This window comes from Castor canadensis, chromosome 2, assembly GCF_047511655.1.
Source record: "Castor canadensis chromosome 2, mCasCan1.hap1v2, whole genome shotgun sequence".
Taxonomy (NCBI): Eukaryota; Metazoa; Chordata; class Mammalia; order Rodentia; family Castoridae; genus Castor; species Castor canadensis.
In genome coordinates this window covers 140,623,612-140,647,836 of record NC_133387.1, presented here as the reverse complement: position 1 = coordinate 140,647,836, position 24,225 = coordinate 140,623,612, and the positions used below count along the sequence as shown (strand labels likewise).

The 24,225-nt window shown below is 43.0% G+C and overlaps 1 protein-coding gene across 3 annotated transcripts in view; it reads left to right on the top strand.

Moving 5' to 3' along the window:
• Positions 1 to 16,205, top strand: part of Tnfaip8l3 (TNF alpha induced protein 8 like 3) — a 40,334-nt gene extending 24,129 nt beyond the window's left edge. For 2 of the 3 annotated variants that reach the window (XM_074065941.1, XM_074065942.1), the window contains exon 2: positions 14,686 to 16,205. In XM_074065941.1, the coding sequence (XP_073922042.1) occupies positions 14,686 to 15,248 (563 nt within the window). In that variant the 3' untranslated portion in view covers positions 15,249 to 16,205. Of the gene's footprint in view, positions 1 to 4,787; positions 4,863 to 14,685 lie in introns of all 3 variants that reach the window. The other variant, XM_074065940.1, reaches the window with a different exon arrangement.
• The last annotated feature ends 8,020 nt before the right edge of the window (positions 16,206 to 24,225 follow it).

Genomic DNA, 24,225 nt, shown 5'->3' with positions numbered 1-24,225 from the left:
AAGCTGGCCGACTTGTTCCTTGGCTATCACTTACATCTGATGTTGCCCAGAGCTGGATTTTTATGGGTGGAAAAATACATATATTTAACTTCTGGTTCTGCAAGAGTTACTATTAAATTGAGAATATAAAACAGTTTAGTCTGCTTCCCCATTTAGCAGACTGAGTAATCAGGAAGGTGAAGAAATGGGCCCCTGGGTCCCAGTTGGTTACATTGGAGGCTGGCTTTCTCCTCCACTCCCTGCCACTGGCACAGTGGCCAAAGTCAGGACCCTGGGTCAGCTTTCTGGTTTTCCAGGCTTTGGGGAGCAACTGCATAGCCACCTCCTGTCGTTCTGTCTCGACAGGATGGCTGTTCTGTGTCTGAGGGTCCACACCTGGTGAATTGGCTGGAAAATGGTGAAACCATTTGGTGGTACTATTTTATATTACAACAAAGTATAAAAATTCTTATTCTGAGCCATTTAGACTGTATGAACAAGTAGGGAGAGACTTAATCTAGGATGGAAGGCTCAGAGAGATACGTACTTCTGAGTACCTTCCAGAAGCCAGGCCTTCACCACTAGTTGGCCCTTTCTTTTGAGCAATGTGAATGGTTCTGCCCCTTGGCTCCTTGAGGAGTCCCTGCAGAGCTCAGGAGCCCAACCTTGGGGCACTTAGCAGCAGTGTCCTCCCATCAACCATCTGCAAACTGCATCCCTCAACACTGTCATTCCACAGGCCAGATGTTGACTCTGACACCAGCGGGTGTCCAAAATGTGGCCTGAATCACTCCTCAGATCTCAAATCCATGAATAAAACCAATTTTACTACAGCATATACGTAAGGGATATTATAAGCAATCTATCACATTTATCCCTTTCCTGCTGCTTCACATTCAATTTGACTGAAACCCAAAATGTCATTGTACAAAAGTCATATTTCACTAAAAAAAACAAAAATTAAGTAGAACATTGACCAAGTACTGATTGCCAAATCATTTCTCATCCAGAAGTACCTTCTGGTTTCTTCTCCCACATGTTTTCCAACCTCGCTGATAAGCTAACGGCCTTTTTTTTTTCTTTTGTGAGCTCACTAAGCTGAGGTTTTACATGCTGCTGAATTAATCCAACCACAGCACCTCCCAGGAGCCTTAGTCCTGTAGGCTTAATTACCTACTACCTCAGGCCACATTTTTTTTTCCAGTACAGGCTGGAGTTTGGTCCATTTTATTGCCTGCTTTTTAACATTTTAGGTTCTGTAACTTTAACTTGAAGAATTCCAAAGAGTGACATTTTAATTGCATCAACCTATTTACTAATTTCACATATTACCCTGTTGGCATCTGAATTGGGATCTTACAGGTGTCTTTGTTAGCAGTCTGGTGGCCTGAGCCTGGGTTTTTGAGTGCCTCCTATGGTAGAGACCAGTCTGGGAGCTGCCGACAGAAAGACAGAGATAGGATCACCCAGAGAGACAGAACATGACCTGTGATCTTCTCATGACAGACAGCTCCTGCATATTAAGATAGCTCATGAGTGTGAGGGGCAGAAAGGTGGAGGCTCCAGGGGCGGCCGAAGGGATGGGTGCTGCTGCTGTGGAGAGAGGATTCCTGCTGGAATTGAACACTAAGGGCATGGTGGGCAATGTCTGTGGCCCCCAGGTGCTGCTGCTGTTTGGGGGCAAAGATAGGCAGAGCCTGACTGGGCCCGGCAGGCAGCTTGGCGTGAAAGGCAACAGGTGAACCTCATGCTAAGTTAAGGCATTTAAGTATATTTAGTTCAATGTGCACTTTGTGAAGGCACATCTCCTTCCAGGTGTGGATCCTCAGTAGATAGAATCTGGGCCACAAAGAATTTGGAAGAACATGATAAACTAATTCATTTAACAGATGTCTATTGAACAACTTGTACACAGCCGGCACTTGTCAGGATACATAAGTCATCTGAGCACCAGACTCTAAAAGCCAGGCATGAAAAGCAGAGCCATTAGCTGTGCAGCTTGGAAAAGGGGTGCTTTGGACGAATGCCAGGATATCCTTCCTGGGAAGAAGTAGTAAGTGTTAGCTGGGGTCTCACGGTGGGAGGGCCCTTCAACTACAACAGACAAACTGTCAGCCATGCTGCCTTCCACCTAGGCAAGCTTCCACCACCTGTGGGCACAAGAAAGTCAGAGTATGGTTGGCAGCCAGGGCCCCATCCTTAGGTCCTGATTTCTATACTTTCTGGCTCTCATCTCTGTCTTTGGCCAATTGTGCTAGGGCAAAGCCATCCTTGTAAAAAGGTGAGCTACCTTTTGGCTTCTCATTTCAACATGCCCTCTCAGTGACTTTGGATAATCATCAAAAAATTAATTCCCATTTTACCTACCAGTCTCAGAGAATAGAAAAAAGGAAAAGCTACTCAGTCCATTTTATTTACTCTAACATCAAAATGAGATGAGGGCATCACTAGGAAAAAGCTGTAAACCTCACTTTTGAGCATAGTTGCAAAATGCCTAATATGATATTTACAAATAGAATTCATCAGTACATTAAATATACACACAGCAAGACTAGACAAGATTTACCCTGGGAATTCAATGATTTATATTTTAAGAAATTTTTTAATGTTTAAATTCATATGTTAAAAAGAGACAAACCATACAGTCATTTCAATAGATGCAAAGAAAGTATCTGATAAATTATATATGCATTTCTACTTAAAAGCAAAGAAAGCCTTAGCAAAAATAGGAACAGAAAGAAGAATCCTTAGCTTGATAGGTGGTATCCATCAAAAACCCACAGCAGGCATCACACTTGGTGTGGAAATTTTAGAGGTAATCCTGTTAAAGTTAGGAACAAGGCAGAGATGACAAATGGCTCTTATTGTACTATCTAGCATTGTACTGGATGGTCCCGCCATTGTAATAAAGCAAGAAAAGAAAGGGAGGTGGAAGAAAATCATCATTTTGTGTAGGCAATGTTGCATTCATAAAAAAAATCAAGAAATGCTACATAAAACATATTAGGACTAATAACACAGTTCTGCAAAATTTCTCAGTTAGAGATAAACATAGAAGAACCAGTTGGGTTCCTATGCTTCATTAACAACTGTTCAGAAACTGTAACAGAAGAAATTATACTAACAGCAGCAACCAAAACTATAAGGTACCTCAAAGGAAATCTGGTGGAAAATATGCAAGAGCTTCATGGAGAGGATTATAATATGTTATTGTTATTGGAGGACATAGATCTGACTAAATGCAAAGATGATAGCTTATTAACTGAGGTGAACGTTCAAAATCAAACATACTATTTATCTCAGATTAATATAGGGAGTTGATGACATTTGATCTATGATTCTAAAATTCATATGAAAAGAGTAAAGACAAAAATAGTCAAGACAAATTCTTAGCAGAATGAAGTGTGGAGCTTCCCTTTTTGATCTATCATGACTTATGAGTATTAATAATTAAGAAAATGTGGTATTGGTATTAAAATAGACCTACAGACCAATGGAATAGAGTAAAAAACTGAGAAACATATACATAAAGTGTGGAAAGTTGATATGAAAAAGAGGGCCTCAGAAATCAGTAGCACAAAGATATACTATGCAATAAAAATGAATAAATTGTAAGAAGAAAATTATTCTCAGCCTCACATAATATGCACAGATTGATTCCAGATGGGTTACAGACCTAAACATGAAAAGCAAAACTTTAAAACTTCTGGAAAATATATGAGACTGTTTTTAACATCTCATGACAGGAAAGGAATTTCTAAAACGAGATACAAAATGTACCAACTATCAAGGGAAAGATTGACAAATGTGACTATGTTCACATTTAAATCACCTGTATGACTAAAAACACCATGATAAAGTTAAAAGGTAAAGCTACAGACTGGGAAGGGGGTAGCTGTAATTCATGCGATCAGCAGATGATGGAAATTCATAATGTATAAGACGCCTACCAATTAACAAGAAAAAGACATAACAATCCAATTAAAAACATATGAGTATTTTATATGGTTGGGCAATTCATGGAAGAGGAAAGCCTTAATGCCTGATAAACACAAAAGCATATTGAATTTCACTAGTAGTCAGGGAAATGCATGTTAAAACAAAATACCACTTTGTACCTATCAGACTGGCAAAAATTTAAAAGTTGGACTATTTGAAGTGTTGATGAGGAAGCGGACCCCAGGAACTCATTCTTTGCTGCTGAGAGTGAAAATTAGTGCAGCGTCACTGGAGAGCACTTGGCAGCCCTAGCTATATGACTTGGCAGGCGCATTGTAGGTGTAGAATCTGGGAGGCTGTTGTGTGTGTGTGCAGAAAGTGGAAAGAATTTAAATGTCCATCAACAGAAAATATGGAGGTGTAATACATTCATTAGATAAATCCTGAAAGCATGTTGAAAAGTTACAGGAGTCATGTAATGTGACACCTTCTTGTGAAGTTTAAAAGTACTCTTACTGATAAAATATTGATGGATTCATACTCATACAGTGAGCTAAAAGTATAAAAACAGGGATGAGACAAAGACTCATCAGTGAGATTAGACATGAGGAGGTAGAAACAGAAGAGAGGGAGTTGCAAACAAAGGGCTTCGACTCGCTTTGTCTTTGAGAAAAAAATACTAAGAATTATTCCTTCTGGGTAGTAGCCACACAAGTGTTGTCTTTATGTCTATATGTTTGAAATGCTTTGTGGTTTTTAAAAAAGTAATTCTTCTAAGGGGGAAAAAAAAACACTGCTCAATCTTTATTTGAAAGTGGGTAGCACTTCAGGAAGCAATTTGAACTAATTGGTTTGTCACCCCATGCAAGGCAGTTCGTCGTTGCGGGTTGAAGAACAGGACTGGGGGGCAGACTGCAGAATCCATCTCTGCTACTTCCTAAGTGGTAAGTTTAGACAAGCAACCTCATCTCTCTTTGCCTTGGTTCCTCAAATGTAAAATGCTGCTGCCAATAAAGATGATGATGACAATGACGTTGATACTAGGGTCTCCTTCATAGAGTTGCTGCAAAGATATGATGAATTGCTGTGCATAAACTACATCAATGAGCAAGACTACATAAGTGGACTCTTATTATTACACCTGTATATAGTACATCATTCACAGAGATGCAAGGATCAAAGGAGCTTGGTTTATGGAATTTGTGTGAGTAGATGTTGTTTTTAGTGATGGTTGCTCTTCTGCAGCGAGACAAAAATATCTTTCAGATCTCCAAAATTAACCTGTTGGGTTGGAGATGATTCACCCCACCCTCCCAGTGATTTCACAAATATCTGCTTCAGCTGGCTCTGGTAAGGAGCATTATCAAACACTCTTCGGAGCTGGCTGTAAAATTCATATAAAAACAAAATCGATATATAACTGTTGAAATGTACACAATTCACTCTAAAAATGAGAACTATGTCAATTTTCAAGTTTGATGAATACACCGTATTGTTCTATCACAAGACTCCTTTTTGTATGATTTTTAAATGATGAAATGTCCCTTGATAGATGAAGATTTAAATTGAAGAAGCCTATTTAATGGTTCAAATAAGTGAGAAATCACAGTCATTAAGGAGCCAAGAGCAATTTTCTAAAGGTGGATGCAGGAAGGCAAAGACAGCATGCTTTGTCTGGTGTCTCATGAACTTGGGCAGCTCTGCTACTTACTGGCCACATAGCTTTGAGTGAATTACTTCCATCTGCTATGCCTCAGTTTCCTCAGCTATGAGTGGAACTAACAATGCCTCTCTTGCAGGATTGTTGTGAGGACCAAGTACATGGCACATGCCACATCAAGTTGACAGAATCAGTGCTCACTAGTTATCCTTCCCTCTGTTGTTCTCATTGAGTTATAGATTGCTCAGTGCTGGCGGGAGACTGACTGGCGGGGGAGGGTTCTAAACCAAGATGAGATAATGAGCTGAAAGACTTTACATCTGTCCCTGCCAGGTTCTATTCATTTTATCTGAAATGGTAAGTTATTGTGGAACAGTAAGAATGAAGAAACCTAGGTCTTCCCATCAATAATGACCGATCGCTTTTCAAGGTTTCTGTTCTTCCTATAAAAGTCCTATTTGACTACAGTTGCTTCTGTGTGCCCTTGCTTAGCTCTCTGCAATGTCCAATGCAACTAGGAAATTCCCTCAAGCCTGGTTCCACCAAAACACATAAATTCCCAGTTCTTGTCTCTGGGTAAATTAATTTCTAGGACCCAGTAGCCACACTGGGCAAAACCAAACTCTGGGCCTACTCACAGGCCTGAGCCAAGGGCAAGATGTCAAAGGTGCCCAGCTGCCAGCTGGAGGTGGGATGACTGGCCACCTGGCAAAGGATTGAAGACTGAATACACAATCTCTGTGTTTGATTGTCTTTGGTAATTCAATCCTTCTTCTACCTGCCACCCCAATCCTACTGCACCTGTGTGCCTTTCCTTCCTACCTTAATTGTTAAATTATCCATTCTCTTGGTGAGGGATTAGGGGTAGTGTGGTGGTGGGCCATGGAGAGGAGAGCGAATCCCAAGATGGATGCAGTGTGGCTCTAAATGAAGAGAATAGAGAATCCACTTTAACAGGCTAAGTAGGTATTTGCATTTCTCGAAGGAATCGCCCAAGGAATCCCTCAAGGTTCCTAATTGGTTAATTATTTCAGAAAGATGGTCTTCTTGTCACCCAATTCTTACTGCAAAGGGACAGGGGTCACACAGGAAAATAGGAAGCTCAGAGTCAGATAAGTGAGGTTGAAGCGCCATAGTAGACAGGTTAGTATACCCATTTCCACCCAGATACCCATGAACAGCTAGAACTTAGGACTGAATCCATCTTTTAAGATACCTGTTTTTAGTTGGTGGCTCTTCAGTGTCCTCCCTTGCCCTAACCAGTCTCCTGAGCTAGAAGGAACCCACAGTGTCATCCTTGACTCATCCTTCTTCCTCCACAGCCAACCTTGGGTTTCTTATTGATCTCCCTGTCACCCAAAGGACAAGCTAAAGATCAAAAGCACAGTGTGTTCAACTGTCTTGCTAACTGTCATGGCTTCCTCCCCTGTCTACAGGGAGTATCTCAAGGCAGGTGGAAGTGTTTGAAATCCACATTTCAAGTTGTCTTACTAAAATTTTTTGAAATGCTTATGGCCCATTTCTTACCAATCTAATTAGATCTAATAAGATCTGGTTAGATCTGCCTTACAGTTAGTCTGTGGAACAGCTCTTGCCATGAGGAACACAGTTGTCACCTCTGCCATTTCCTCACTGTTCACGTGTGCTTGCATGATAAATGAATCATTCTCAGTCTCTAGTTTTGTTTCTTGCAGAAATCTTTTGAAATCACTGCTCCATGTTTGCAAGCGTTAGTTTAATTAGAACTAGATAATATAATCAGTGAGTGTGTTTACCCAAGCACACATAAATGAATGCTGAAATCAAAACTACTGCAAAGGACCAAAAAAGTGAGGGATGCCCTAAACATCCCCTCCCCACCCTGCATGGGGACCTGTCTTCCCTCAGAGTGCCACATAACAGGGGGACCTGTCATTGGTCTGTGTATTAGATGTTAGTACAGCTTCATTTATCTCATTGTAAAAAATAAATAGAGGTTCTATTATTTCATTTTGTGTACCCACCAGTGGAGTGTGATTTACATCATGGTGATCCCATCCGTAAGACTACAAGCTGCTTGCTTCTTGTTACAGGTGATGAAAATTTGCAGGACCTCAGGTCTTTTCAGACGACATTCCCCATCATTTGCTCACAGATATGTCTTTAAGGCAGGTGACTCCTTTTGGAGGGTGAGAGAGAGGCCAGACCCAAAGAAGTCCTCAAGGATTTACTTCAAGGTTAAGCCTTAGAAAAATCATTCACTAACCCTCCTCAGCCATCTGAAATTTACTGTGGGTGGGTAACTTTTAAAGTATCCTTAAATACTTCTTATAAGCTTCAAAAGTACCATCTCAGGGATGAAAGAGATTGGAAACAAATAACATTTTTCATAAGTTCTCAAGGTTTTTGCGCCTTCCTCCAGCTCCTTGTTCTTTCTTTACTCTTCTAGGAGTATACAAACAACAGTTTTATATAAGGGAAAGAAAATGTTGCTTCATTTGACTCCACCAAAGATGCAATACCACAACAATTGTGCTAGGTTTACATTTCAAAACAGTCTTATCCCCACAGCTACTTAAGGACAAATAAGAACAAAAGCCTAGACTATGTCTTCTCCAGAAGGCATTTTATTAATGTCCTAGGTATCCCATCCTGAAGATCACCCCATTCTTCAACCAGCCCTCATCATTTACCAGAGAAAAGGAAATGGAAAGTTAGAAGAGAAGCCTCACTCTCCCATCTGGCTCTTGGTTCTTTATCATAGAGAAGGAGGGAGCATGAGGAACATGGCGGATCCAGTCATCTTTCCTGGGCACACAGCAACTAAGAAGGGTAGTTGTTCAGGGGAAAGTTCAAGTTAAAAGTAATTTGTGACTCTGCCCCATCTCCAGGAGGCTTGCTTGAAGTTATTCCCCTTCCAACAGTGACTGAATGTCAGCAATGTGGAGTACCACTCACGTCCCTTTGATTCTCCCCTTGGCCCTCAGCCTCTCCTCCTGCCTTGCATGTCTGCCTGGACAGACAGTTCTCGTTAAGCATTACAGATTGGTTTTTGTCTGGATGCCATGTCCACTTTCAACTTCTTAACATTTTTTAGCTAATTCTCTTTCCTGTCATCATCTTAAGCTGTTTACAGAACTGAAGTGATACTGTCTGTGTGCTGGCTATTACAAATAATTTCCAACCATATAATTTTGATGTAGCTCTCCATAGTTATATTCAAGTTTCCCACACACTCCTTAGAGAAGTAACAGTGGTAGAGAATTGCAGAGTCCTATGAGTAAGAGGACAGAAGAGCTGTGCCTTGACCCTGTTCCACCTCCACATGCTGGTGATGCTCAGAGCACTCTCCTGGGCTGTAGCTGACAGCTCAGAGCCTGTCATCTTTTTTTTTTTTTTATAACCATCATTAACTTTATTTTCCCCAAAGTTTTTTACCTTGTTCTCACCAGGCTCATCTGCCTCTTCTGCCCACTCACCCAGCTTGGTAAGATCTTCCTATTGTTTGTCACCATCAGCTTGGCATTTCACCATCTGGGAGAGCTTAGTATCGTCTAGAAACATGGAACCATCACTTGTACTGTGGCTGTACACCATTTATAGAAGCAGCAACTCAGACTGGCCGCAGCACTTTTCCATGCAGTGAAATGCCAAACTAGCTCACTGCCACTGTCACGCCATTCTCCCCACACAGTTCCGGTACGTCTCCTTTCTTTATAAGTGTCCTAAGGGTACTTACTCTCAGAACACAGCCCTCAGTGTCCCTTGAGTTCTCCCATCAGTCTTGGCTTTAGAAAGCCCCCTGTTCATTCCACAAGTATGAATTTTGCTGCTTCTTCATCAATTTTATCTCATTGTGGTCAGATGAATTCTACTGTAGTTGAGTGTCCACATTTTTATCTCTGGCCTCAGAGTTTCTGAAGTATCATAAATTATGCCTTACCTAATGGCTGGAAAATGAGAACGTTTGTTTGGGCATGATTTAAGAGAATTATCTCTAACTAAAAGCGCTTTCCTAAAGCTTGTATACAGGAATGAGAAAATAGTTTGTGCTAATACCTGTCCCAGGTATCTGGGTGTTTCCTCAACACACATGTCCACTAGTTAGGTGTGCTTTTCCCAGACATTCCAAGCACACTCTGACCTAGGGTCCCAAAGCTTAGTTCATGCTCTTCCTCTCAAACTGCACTGTCCCTTCCAGTGGTCACCATTGTGTGGTTCCTCTGCAAAAGTCTTCTGAATAGGACTGCTCGCTCAGAGCGTACCCTGTTCCACAAGTCATTGGTAACATTGTGTTTGCATGTGGGAACAGTGGAATCTTCCCCACTGCTCCTCCACAGATATCTGGAAGTTGTAAAAGTGTTCTACTGACCAGACTGTCTTGATTTTATCTCTCTTCAGTTCTTCCCACTATTTCTCCTAATACATACCACAGTGTGTGCGTGTGTGTGTGTGTGTGTGTGTGTGTGTGTCTGTCCAGCAACCTATCTTTCCTGGCAGACTTCTTCTTGGTGTGGTGAACCATCAAGAACAATCCCCAGAACTGTATGGGAAGGAGAAAGGAGGGGAGGGGAGGGGACGAGAAAGAAGGGGAGGGAAGTGAAGGGATCTATCTGAGATAGGCTTTACGAGGCTAAAATTAAGGTGTTGACAGCAATCCCTGTTTTCTGGAGGCCATAAGGAGAAAGAATATCTTCCCTTCCCTTTGCAAGCTGCTAGAGGCCACCCCCATTCCTTGGATCATGACCTCTTCCTCCATCTGCAGAGCCAGCAGTCACATTGCCCCAGCCTCACATTTCTCTCTCTCTCTCTCTCTCTCTCTCTCTCTCTCTCTCTCTCTCTCTCTCTTTCTCTCTCCCTTCCCCCCTTCCTTCTGCCTCCTTCTTTCACTTACAACAGCCCTTGCGATTATTCGGCCCTGTGGATAGTCTGAGGTACTCTCCCCACCCCAAGACCCTTCCTTTAATCCTATCTCTTCTGCCATGTAAGGTAGCATAGTCACTGGTACCAAGCACTAGGATATGGACCTCTTTGGGGGCCATTATTCTGCCTAACATCTCATTCCCCTCTGGTAACTGACTGAACATCAGTTTCATGGAAAAGTTGCACAGAAAAGAATATTTCACTTAATATCCAGTGTTTTTGAAGTTTATGTAATCAAAGAACTCTTTTTCCCAAGGAACACTCCCCCTCCTTCATTCCTTCCTCTTCTTCCCCTGCTCTTTTTTTTTTATTTTTTGAGGCAGGATCTCACTAGGTAGGTCAGGCTGGCCTTGAACTCACAATTCTCCTGCCTCCATTTCCTGAGTGCTAGAATTATATACTCATATCACCATGCCCAGAAAGAAGATAAAAAAAATTTTCTCAGTACTGGGGTTTAAACTCAGGAAGTTTGGCAGTACTGGTGTTTGCCAGGCAGGTATGTTACCACTTGAGCCCTTTTTGTGTTGGTTATTTTTAAGATGGGATCTTACTTTATGCCCCGGCCAACCTGTATCATGATTCTGCTATGTGTGCCTCCCCATGTAGCTGGGATGACAGGCATGCACCCACACATCCACGTGTTGTTTGACAGTGGCTCTTGTGAACTTTCTGCCCAGACTGGCCCAAACCCCAACCCTCCAGATCTCCACCTCTCAGGTAACTTGTATTACAGGCATGAGCCACAGCACTCAGCCTAAAAGAAAATTTTTAATGCTTAGAGATTTATGATCACTAGAATCCTCTTTTAATTTAAATTTAAATTTATATGCATCCTTTGCATATAAATAATTAATTATGGGTTTATCAAATACTTTCAAGCATAAGAACATGTCTACATGAAGTTAAAGTTCTATGGATGAGCCAGGAGAAGTGGCACCCTTCTGTAATCACATTATATCACAATTGCATTGGAAACATTTAAAAGAATGATTTAGCAGGTTAATTAGAAAATGTCAGTATTTACAATATCTAGAAATGAAATAATTTCTGTTAGTTTATGTATGTACTGGTTGATTGGTGGTATGGCATTTGAATTCAGGGCCTCGCACTTGCTAGGTAGGCACTCTACCACTTGAGCCACACCTCCAGTCCCTAGAAATTATATCATTTCTATTTAACCTCAAAGTGAAAAGCACTTGGTGCCGAGTTTTAAAGTATGCAAGTTTTTCAGAGTTTTTATGGAAATTCGCAAGCAAAACGTGTGATGATCGCTGCTCTGGAGCAGAAAGGAGAAAATACAGATGAGAAGAGCAGGTTTAGAATCAGACCAGCTCAATAACATACCAACTTTATCTCATGGGGCTAAATGATGCTGTGCCTGGCACCAAGCCAGCACTCCCTTCATTTAGCCAACACCTGCCATGTGCCACCACTATCCCAAGCACTGGGCGTAAACTCCTGCTGTCATGGTGCTGACCTTCCCGTGGACACACATGTAGGCGATCCACTGCTTCTGTGTGAATACATGTTTGCTTCATTTCTAGAGACCTTTCAAAAGACCTATTCTCAGGCAGCTTTTAGAAGCTGTAACTACAAAGCAATGACTCATTTTTCGTACATTTTAATGGGTTTCATTATGACATTTTCATACATATATAATGTGCTTTGATCATATTCACCCCCCCCATCTTTCCTTGCCCCTCTTATCCCTGCTGGTCCCCTTCCTCTTCTCAAGTGGCAATGACTCATTTTTAATATTCCAATATAGATCCATTTAAATTCCATTGCTCAATTTGGAATAGTCACCTGAGGAAACACACATGCTTCAGTGACAGGAACATTATTCCAAAGTTTTAAACTGTGGAATTTACTTCAAAGCATACAGCACAACCTTCTGAACATCCCTAGTGCTGGTAAATATCTGTCTTTGGAGGACAAACTTGATTGTTTTGGAGCAGAGGTTATTCACACAAAGGTCTGGTGACCATGGTGGTTGATCAGACTGGGCAGGAATATCATTTATCTCAAACTCTGGAAGGGCATAAATCAAAAAATTGTAGCTTTCTCAAGATGGTGAAGAGTCAGGGACATCATTCATTCCCTTCAGTGTTCTCCAAGATAAGTATTTATTCTCTTTGAACCCAAGGCTGAAGGGAAAACCCTGGCCATGACAGGGTGCCTTGGATGTGAAGTTGCCTAAAGATTCCATGGTCTCAGACTCTGGAGAGAGAATTTCCTGGGGCTGTGAAAGGCTCCTGGCACCTATTGCTTTAGTTTACTGATCCCACTGCAGTGGTCTCATCCCAGGCTGTGCCTGTTGGGGTCCTGAAGGCAGCAGTAGCTGTCCCACTATGAGGGAGCCTGGCTGGGCCAGTGTATGACAGGCATGTGGGTAGAGGGAGCTCCTGGGTTGGATGTTGACTGAGCTTGTGTCTGCAAGGCCAGATCATTCACTGATTAACCACTGCCCAGTGCAGGGATGAGTCCAGAAGGAGCAGATGGGATAGGATACAAGTTGGGGAGGGCCAGACAAGAACAAACCAGATTGTACATATGGCCATCTCTCTATCCATTCTGGTTATATCTGTCACTTCCGTGTGGCCACAAAACACAAGAATAAAAGCTCTAGAGGTTCTAAAGGACCCCTAGTTCTCAAAAGAATGTTGGTTTTTCTTAGCATAAGTTTGGTACGCACTATGTTTTGCTTCTTTCTTATTCTTCTTCAATATTTCTGGTATTTTATTCAGCAGATGTATTTTCCATCCTTGAACCCAGAACTGAGCTAGGTGCTACAGCAGACACTGTCTCTGTCCTCAGATCACTTGAACCTTCTTGGGAAGATGAGGATAATATGTACACATGCAGTATAGCAGGGATGGCCTGTGAGTTGCACTTCAAATACCTCCAAGAGTTGGTGACTTTGTAGAGTATTTCTTCAAATCTAAGACACTCAATTTTCAGGTGCCATTTTATGTGCTCTTAAGAAAAAAAAATGTGAATCTTTGCCTTCTTACTATTTATACTTTTATTGAAGTTTATTAAAAGGAACTTTTTAGGCTTTAGACATACAGTGGTAGGGTTTTAAAAACATATATGCTTTCATTTGTTCATAAAGTGGAAAATAACACAGTAAGTTGGCTGTGGCTTTCCTAAGCTTCATTCGTTTTTGACTTGGAGTTACTGATGTCTGTATTTCCACACAATGCCATTCTCTGTGCCACCATGAGATGGTGAGATGGGTGTGGTGGCACATGCCTGTCATCCCAGCTCTTAGGAGGCTGAGGCAGGCCAGCCTGAACTACAGAGAAAGACCCTGTCTCAAAACAACAAAACAAAACAAAAAGCATGGTGAGGCAACACTTCTTAATAGAGCTCTCTTAACTTTCTCCCAGGTTTCTCACGCTTAATGTGTAAATTGATGTGAATACAGATAATGACAACCACAGGTCAACAGCTAGTTGGCAACTGTGACTATAAAACACACCTCAATTCCCAAGATAAAGTGAAAAATACATGTTAGACTCAATGATTCTGAGACCCACTGGCTGGGCACCAGTGGCTAACACCTGCAGTCCTAACTACTTGGGAGATTGAGATCAGGATGATTGTGGTTCAAGGCCAGTCTGGGCAAATAGGTCACAAGACCCCATCTCCAAAATAATCAGAGCATAATTAACTAGAGGTGTGGTTCAAGTGGTAAAGCACCTGCTTTGCAATCATGAAGCACTGAGTTCAAACCCCAGTCCCACCAATAAAAAAGACTTCCATGATCAACTATCTGTGTCTTCCCTAGAAACAGGGTTGATACTGGGGATACATTTCTGTTGTTATGCAATAATTACCTCTGATATAATTTGCTAAGCTGAATGGTTTCCATGGTACCAGCAATTGTGGGAAGCTCTCCATGAGCTACTTGAATGAGGAAGGCCTTCTGCATGGAGCAGGTCTAAAAGGTGAGATTTGGCCTGGATGACAGGAGACCACATCTCACAGAGGGGCGAGCACTGTCTAGAAGATTCACAGGGTGAACAGATGTGGAGAAGGAAGTAGGAGCATCAGACTGGGTGGAGGTTAGTTAGGAAGTTGTGAGATATAGATGGGAGTTTTGCGCTAAGAAGTTAAGTTCAACTTAAGGTGCTTTATTTGTGGAAAGGTAATTAACAGTTCTCATATTCCTATAACAGTTCTTTCTTTCCATACCATAGGTCCTGATGTATTTAGTTCAAAGAGTCTTGCCCTTCAAGCCCAGAAGAAGATTCTGAGCAAAATAGCCAGCAAAACCGTGGCCAACATGCTGATTGATGACACCAGCAGTGAGATCTTTGATGAGCTCTACAAAGTCACCAAAGAGCATACCCACAACAAGAAGGAGGCCCACAAGATCATGAAAGACTTAATCAAGGTGGCAATCAAAATCGGGATCCTCTACCGGAACAACCAGTTCAGCCAGGAGGAGGTTGTTATTGTGGAGAAGTTCCGGAAGAAGCTGAACCAGACAGCCATGACCATGGTCAGCTTCTACGAGGTGGAATACACCTTTGATAAGAACGTGCTCTCCAAGCTCCTGCACGAGTGCAAAGACCTGGTGCATGAACTGGTGCAGCGACACCTGACGCCCAGGACCCACGGGCGCATCAACCATGTCTTCAATCACTTTGCCGATGTGGAGTTCCTCTCCACACTCTATAGTCTGGATGGAGACTGTAGGCCCAACCTCAAGAGGATTTGTGAAGGAATCAATAAATTGCTAGATGAGAAAGTCCTCTGAATGGCTTCCCTCCTGAACCTTGCTGCTTTAAAGTTATAGCATCCAACTTGGTCCAGTGAGAATCAAAAAAACAGAAACCCTGTTGAAGATATCTGTGTCCTGTCCCATTCATCCCTCTGACACTGATGCTACATTGAGCTCAGATGTGTTTACCCCTGAGCTGTCTGACGAGGTCTGTACTTTAAGTCACCTGTGTTTGTAAGCCCAAAGAACAGTTATCTGTTCTAAGCAGAGAGGCTGCTTTGCTCATCCAGGTGAGCTCAGTTCACCTCAGAGTAGACGGAGCCCTGGACTGGAGTCAGAGGACATGGATTCAGTCCAGCAATTTCCACTCTGTCCTCTGTGTCCTGAAACTGTGATGCCTGCCTGCCTACCTCCCAGGGCTGTTGTGAAGACCGATGAGATGATGTATGTTCATGCTTTTGAAAATTCTAATGTAAGTTCTTAATATTTTCTGTCTGAATGTGGAAGGGATAAACCTAGACCTAGACTATTAAGCAGCATAGAAGAAAAGAATAAGAATGTAGTGGATTGGGCTTGCAATCTGTCTCTATTCATGCTGCTTCAAACAAAATGAAATCCAAAGGTGTGAAAAATATAATTTCAAATTGGAAAAATGCTTTTCAAGAGTTGTGGGTTTTAGGTCTCAGAAGAGCAGGTTTATGATCCTGTGGAGGGGAACTTTCTATGGGGGGAGTAGGAGAGTTCCCAGCATAGCACAGGAGCAGAGAAGCAATGTGCTCCCCTTGCAGGACCAGCCTCCCGTCATCTGAGGGGCACCACCTTCCATATGGCACAGGATGCTACACTGAGGAAGCCTCCCCAAGGGAGGCTTTATTCTAATGTGCACGGGACAGTCAGGCAGAATGAACCCCTATTCGTCTTTCTTGGCCTTTCACAGTCATTTTGTGCTATTTTCTCTAGTTCGTTAATAAACTGAATCTACCCTTCAAACAAGATGTCTTGGAGTTGTGATTCAAAAAACAAATTCCTTGGAGTTACAGTGTAAAGAGTAACAGTACTGAGGTCAGCAGTGGTGACTCACATCTGTAATTGAGAGGATCGAAGTTCGAGGCCCAGCCCAGGCAAAAAAGTTTATGAGATCTCAACCAACAAAGCTGGGCATGATAGTACACACATGTCATCTCAGTTACAGCAGAAATATAAATAGGGTTGCAGTCCAGGCTGACCTAGGCATAAACACAATACCCTATCTCAAAAATAACCAGAGCAAAAAGGGCTAGGGGCATGGCTCAAGTGGTAGTACTTATGCCTAGGAATCATAAGGCCCTGTGTTCAAAGCCCAATAGCTCCAAAAAAAAGGAAGGAAAAGAATAACAATATTGAGAGGAAGAAGAAAATGAAGTGCAAGAGCTTGGCGCTCTGCCCCCTAGGGGTAGCAACCCCAGAGAGGCGCACATTGTGGGTCTTCAAGCTGGTCAGTGGGGAGCTAACGCATAAGACAACAGACAATCTGAATATCTCAGCCTCGCTTTCATACTGTAGTTTCGGACATCTTTTCATCAGTCTTAACCAACCCCAGCAATGTACTTCCACCATTACTATGTGGTGCCATATTGAGAAGTTTGCTTCTCTTCCACCTTGCCTCCAATCCCATTATGAATCTCTTGAATCACAGCCGTGGTTCACCCTACCACGTGACTTCTCTCCAGCAGGAGCACTGAGAGATGGTTTGTGGGAAGGTGTGATTCCATAGCCACTGAGCCAACTTCAGCCTCAACTGGGACTCATATCAACATTGTGCAAAGCATCCAGTTAAGCTCTTTAGCCACAGCACACAGAATTAGTTCATAGGAGGGATGTTCAGTACAGAATATAACCAAGCTAAGTCAGCTCCTGCGTTCTCTATATTTGACAGACGTGGCCTTGTCTTTCTTTTAGAGTTAAGGCTGAATGATGACACCCTGTGCACATCTGGGCTGGGGTGGATGCTGGCCATTTGGCTGTGCTGGTGAGAGTTGTAGGTGGCTGGTCCCCTTCCTGCCTAGGCATCAGTCTGGCAGTAGCTATATTTTCCCAGGCACAGTCCTTAAGGCCTGACTAGCTGTAATCATCTAAGGACTGCATTCTAGTTTTAAGACACCATGCTGGAAGTAGGTTCATTTTTATATCAAGTAAGTGAACCATTATGGAGACCTCCAACCCAAGAGGAATGGGTGAAACAGTCTCCTGTCTATCTGAGGTAAGGGGAGAAGTCAGGACCCCAGTCAACAAAGGTTGCTGGTCCTCTGCAGGCCACAGGCATAAACGGTGGCAGAGGAAGGCTGAATTGGGTTCCAACAGCCAAGTCTCTAAGGAAACTGTGTCCTTCCTGCTCTGGTCAAAGAAGGATTAGCATTTTCACCGCAGGTCTCAGCAAGTCCAGAAGTGTGCACTTAGGCTCCCCCACTGAGGGAGACAAGTGGCTTTCTACTACAAGACCAGCTTGTCAACAGCAGCCAAAGAGTGAGCTGGGCTACCCAGGTGCAAGTGCCTCCACCCCACTCCTCTAAAAATACCCAAAATAAATCCTATGCACATTTCAAAGTACTAAATTCAAGGGAGTTTAGGCAGCTTAAGGGAGTTTTATCAGGCAGCTGAAAGGACTACAAATTTAAAACACTTAACAATCTAGTGATTAAAGAAGGATTGTCATAACACAGTTGTATTGGTTTATCCTGAGGACTTCAACTGGATCATTTAGTGCAAAAGCTATTTTGGCTAACAAAAAGGTAACAGAGGCCAACAGATACTTTGAAAAGCAGTTGTTCTCTGTAGATATAAATTTATGCTCAAAACACTACAAAATTTTTCAATAATGAGAACCACAAAAGTGAAGTTAAAATATTTACATTTACACATCATCAATAACAAAGACTATCATTTTGCAAAAGTGATGGGAAATGATACCAATTTCAAAAAAAGCAACAGTTCAGAATCACTCAGCTGATGAAGCCCTACACAGTCTTCAAAGAGCAATGCTTGGCTCAGCAAATCAAATAAGGGATGTGACTCATTCTTCAAGGGTGTAGGTGGTGGGAACAGCTTGCATCAGTCATCTGGAAACACCACTGGGTCTTAAACCCTCCCTGAATACGCATCTGTGGTCCCATAGGAGCCTTGTGCCAGTGATGCTCCCTAACCACCCCTTGGTACATGGCCTTCCTTGTGTATCTGAACCCTGCAGAAGCACATTCTCTGCTGGCTGCCACCTCCCATGTGTCTTATATCATTCTTCTCCCTGGGTTTGCATCTGGGAGGCTTGACACCCTCAATGTCTCCAGGTCTCTGCTCAGTGACAAATCAAAATGAAAAGAACTTCTCCATCTGTGCATCTCCTCCAAACTCCCATCTCCCCCATCTGTACATTTTTCAGAAGCAAATCAGTACATTCATTGGCTGTTCCAATGAACTTGCATTCATTTACATGAGAAAGAAAGCAAGCTCCAGGCACCAGTGGCTCACACCTAAAATCCTGGCTATTGGGGAGGCTGAGATTGGGAGGATCCTGGTTCAAGATCAGTCCAGGCAAATACTTCATGAGATCCCATCTCCAAAATGCAACCAGATCGAAATGGACTGGAGGTGTGGTGCAAGTGGCAGTGCACCTGCTTTGCAAACACAAAAGCTCTGAGTTCAAAACCCCAGTTTCACAGAGAGAGAGAAAGAAAGCAGCTCAAATCATGCCTGCATGCCTCTGCCCCAATATCTTTGGGGTTTTTTTTTTAATTCAACATGATCCCAGAGGTCAAGAGCACAGTCAGTGAAAAATTTTTTATCAGCCCACTTCTGACTATAAAGATAGCATATTATTAGGAACTGAGATGCCAACAAAAGCCATGAATCATCCCAACTACTCAGGAGGCAGAGATAGGAGGATTGTGGTGCCAGACCAAAAAAAAAAGCAAGACCCTATCTCAAAAAACAACCTGGGCATCATGGGACATTCCTGTAATCCCAGCTACTTGGGAGAGATGAGGATCTCAGCCCAAAACTGGCCCAGGCAAAACTAAGAGACTTCATCTGAAAAATAACTAAAAGCAAAAAGGGCTGGAAGTGTAACTCAGGTGGTAGAGCACAAGGTCCTGAGTTCAAACCCCAGTGTAGCCAGATGCCACTGAGGAGAGGCCTTCCCAACTTAGAGTTGTGTGGCCAGATAGATTTCCCTCATTTAGTCTCATCTGGTGGGCCCTCTGGGCCCAGCCTTATGCTGTCTCCTTAAATAAAGGTCTAGCTTGTTAGGGGGAAAGACTTCTACAGCACTGTTCCTCAAAACAGCATCTACAAATCCTGCAGAATTACTGAGGCAGGCAGAGGAGTGGAGGTGGAGTCCATGAGTTCCAAAGTAGTTTTTCATTTTTTATTTCATTTTGGGGTAAATCAAGTAAGTACATCTGAATCATGTGGAAATGACCTTAGAGCCGAGTGATGCCATCTGTTTTCAGCGACTGAGTTTCTCTTTGTGCTATAGTGTCATTTGTGATAATTGAGTACCTCGTGTGAAAGAACAGACTTTAACTTACTGTGTTTTTCAGTCTAGGTCTGACCTCCCTGAGGGGTCTATGAGAATAACTTTGGAGTCCATGGATTCTCAATTTTGAGAAACACTACTACAACACATGAGAGGAAGGGCTGCAGAGAATGGATGGGTGTCACCCTGCCCTTGGCAGTGACTCATTTGCTGGAGCTCAAAGATTAAGGGGTGAACCTTTGTCTAGGGTACACACAGGTCTGCATACCATATGCAGGTGGAATTCTCTTGTTCTATCTGCCCTTTGAAAGAAAACTGACCCAAAAAAGCTACCACTTATAAACCAAATCCAAGAACTGACCAAGCCATCCTGGCAATCCCACACTCAGTCTAAAAGGCATATTATTCCTCACTGGCAATGCAGACACAGTCCTCCTAGGAATGGAATAGAGGAGAAACCTGTGAAGAAGAGAAGTCACTTGCAAATGCTCACACTGCCCAATTCCAGCTCATCTACTGGAAGGCCCTAGGCCTCAAGAGTTTGTGTAGATTCAGAATCTCACAGGCTTCTTCCCGAAGAAAAAGGTACATAGCACTCAGATCCTAGTGGCATCAAATTCCTTCCAGTCCCAGAAAAAGGAGGGCTTGGCCAGAGCAGACACTCGCAGCCTCTCTGTACACTACTAGCCTTCCCTTTCCTCACTTGTCCTTACTTTGCTGAGTTCTGTCTCTACAGAGGGTCCTGGCAGCCCACACAGGCAGCCAGGCCTCCCAGGCTGTGACATACATAGCGCTCCTCTTAGCTGACTACTAAGGGCTTCTGGACCAGTTCCTAGGACAAGGGAGTCTGGGGTTTGGCTCTGGGCTTAAGGAGAGACTGGGTCAGAGCCAGAGCTTGGCACAGATTGAGTGCAGGAGGCTAGCTCAGCAGCGATTAGGTTGTGCTAGGGAGAGGAGCACTTTTTCAGGCTCTCTGTCACTCATGTGAAAGTCTGTGGACTGGTCCTCAGAGAGTGATTTGGGCTCCTTCCACCTTTGAGCAGCTGGTTTCTCTGCTGAGAGGGTCATATTTCCTCTCAGCATAGCACTGGCTGCCCCTTTGTGTTTCAGAACGTTCCAACTTGGTTTCAGACATAAATTTGTTGGATTTGGGTTTCATAGCATGGGTATTTTGAAGTTCTGTTTTCTTTTCAGCTTCTGCAGACAGAAAGAATGGAACATGAATGAGTCATGAGTTAGAAGGTTAACACTACCTGGTGATTTCCACTACCTGCCTACTACCTGGTGATTTCCTTACAGTGCACCTCTCTGGGCCTCAGTTTCCTCAACTGCAAAAAACAGAGTTGTACAAGGTCTGGAAGAATCCATAGTTCTATGTTATGGGAACCATAGAAGAGAAGCTCTGGATATTTCTGCACTGTGGGTTTCTTAGAAGAGAAACTACTCATTATTCAAGTGAAGCAATTGCTTCCAAATGACTCTTCAATGATCTTTTTTAGCAACTTTGAATGTAGATCTAAGTCTAAGCCAGAAAATGCAAAGCAAAATCGAGAGTCCATAAAGACCAGAGAACTGCACAATATGGGCCCAGGAGTCAGCCAGTCAGCCAGACTAGCAACACCCACTGGGATTCAGCATGAGGCACAGCCCTCTGCAGAAACAATACATTTCAGATTGAAATTGTGTCAGACTCCGGTAATCTCCCTGCACAGATAACAGGGTAATAAGCAAAATCATGAATAAGTTATTACTGATTTGAGTCAAACAGGATATGATCAGAATTATTTTAAAAATATATTAAGAAAGCCATTCTTCCAATAAATAAAGTATTTTGTGGAGATCTCAGACCTTTTTCTCTAAACAACTTTATTGAGATATAATTCATGTAACATACAATTCACCTATTTAAAGATTCAGTGGTTTTTGATATATTTACATAACCACAATCTTTGAACATTTTCATCACTTCTTAAAAAATCCTGATGCCTTTACCCATCACCTCCCTTCCCTTTCAGGCCTTATTAGCAACAAAAAAGTTGACCTTTCCCCCAAAATATAAGAATATCTTAATGATAAGATAAGAATTTCTCAATATTGGAATTTCTCTGTGATCTTAAATTTAGAACAAGCAAATCCCAGTTACATGAGTGAAAGACTCACTGCTAAACTGTATCCTAGGATGCACATCAAATACCACCTGTGTTCCCCACCTCAGCAGTCCATGAGGCGAGAACCCTTATCAACCTTCTCAAAGGGGAGGCCTCTGTGGGTGGGAAGTGGATGCTGCCAAGTCAAGCTGCCCAAGGTTAACCATTCCCTCACCTTCCTCTGCTCCATTGCTGGTTGCAAAGTCAATGACCACGTGCTGAGGATGCCAGGAGGAATTCAGATATTGTATAAGGCAGAGGACCTCAAAATATGGGCCATAAACTACCTGCATCAGAATTGTAAGGGTCAGAGGATGGTTCTGTTTCAAATGCAGAATCCTGGGTTCCATCCCCAGGCTAAATGTTCCAAGTCTCTGGAAGTGCAGTTTAGGAATCTGCTTAGTTTAAAAGTTCCTGCTGATTTTTAGATATGTTCAAGTTTGCTAAATCCCAGTAGAGGATTTGACTTGAAATTCTCTGCACCTCAAATTCTTTGGGTTTCAGAGAATATAATTTCCTCCTGAATTGTTTTTCAATTTTTTTTTTTTTTTTGCAGTACTGGGGCTTGAACTGAGGGCCTACACCTTGCACCATTCCACCAGCCCTTTTTTGTGATGGGGTTTTTGAGGTAGGGTCTCTTGAACTATTTGCTGGGGCTGACTTCGAACCTCGATCTTCCTGATCTCTGCCTTCTAAGTAGGTAGGATTACAGGTATGAACCACAAACTGGTGCCCAGTCCTGAATTGTTTTTACCTCCTGCCTTTTTGAGCTTTGAAGTTGAGTCTATCCACTTCCTGCATCTAGGAGGCACCTCATAGACACTGGGCTCACCCCCACACTGCTCTTATTCTCAAATTTTCAACGGGTGTTCAGCAAGCCTAGTGTCTCTCCCCAACCCCGCTGCAAGTGCTGAAAGAACAGCCCCCTTCTCTGCAGAGCCGTGGGCACCAGTGCAAAAAGTGACACAAATTGTCCTAGCAATACCGTGAGTTTCACATTTGCTAAATCTTTTCCCATTTCTCATCTCTCAATTAATTAATTCCCTTCTAAAGCAAGTGTCTGAAACTTTTCTTCTAAGGACACTTACCTGGATGCTGATCTGCACATTCCATTTCCAGAACTACATTTGGCGCAGTTTCCCCAGGAAGAATATACACAGACCCCACTCCTAGAAGTAAGCATCATCTTCTACCAGGCCCCTCTTCGGGCTTTTCTTTCCAGTGCCTCTTTTCTAGTAATGTAGGAGCATCTGGTAACTCCAACATAGGGTAGGATTATTCCTGGAAGCTAGAGATAAAGGGGAACAGAAAGAGCCCCTCAAGTGATATGCCTTTCACCTAAAGGAGAAGCAGAATCTAAAAACTTGAATCGTAGCTCAGATCAGCCAGCCTTGGGACTCCCAAGCAGGAGGGAGAATAGGAGGGCATACAGAGTCCCAGGAGAGAGGCCTGCAGGCATATGTACATTTGGTTCTAAATGGTTCCAAGTAGATCAGGGCCACCCAACTCTTCCAGTGCTTCCTATCCAAGCTCTCTTTGAGCAAGGAGAAGAGAGCTTTATCTCAGAGAGGGAGCTTACAGCCAACGAAGGGGGGGAAAAAGAAATGAGGCTGAAGCATATTGCGGGAGCAGGCTCACGGGCCTCCCCAAAAGGCCAAGTCCCCTTTATTGCAGGTCCCCAAGACCAGGATAGGACAACTAAGGCTGGTGTGCAAGACTTCCGGCCAGAATTGAGTGATGCCCTGCAAAAATGCAGATTTGTCCCAGACTTCATGAATCTCACCTGACAATAGGCATTTCTGGAGAGGTCAACCAGCTGCTGGTTCAGGTTGTGAGGCCATAGGCCATTCCCCAAACTCAAGTACCCAGAGCTCAGCAGGCTTCTTTTGTCCAGTTTATGCAAATGGAAGCCTCTTCCCTCATCATTGTTTGGAAGGGGCAGAGAATTCAGTGTTTCCTTCCCAGTCACTCAACACAGTAACAGGCACATCCACTCTTGGGTCTCCTGCCTACTGGCCCCTGACCCGACCAGCGATGCACTATATGTATGACCCCTGCTTTCCTGCTCCACCCCTCTTAGACATTCAACCCACTGAAGAAGATGCAATGAAACCTGCTCAGCAATGGGTGTCAGTCACATATCAGGACTCATTCGTCCAGGAGAACCAGGGATGCACTTCTCAATCTAACTCCTCTCCTTCCTCCTCATTTTTTAATCACATATCCTTTCGTGCTTTTGCCTCACTTTTTACCAATGAGAACAAAATCCCAAGCAAAGGAGTGGGACTCATACCGTGTGTGCACATGTATGTGGAAACACAAGCACTTTTCAAACTCCCAAAACCACAGCAAAAAAACC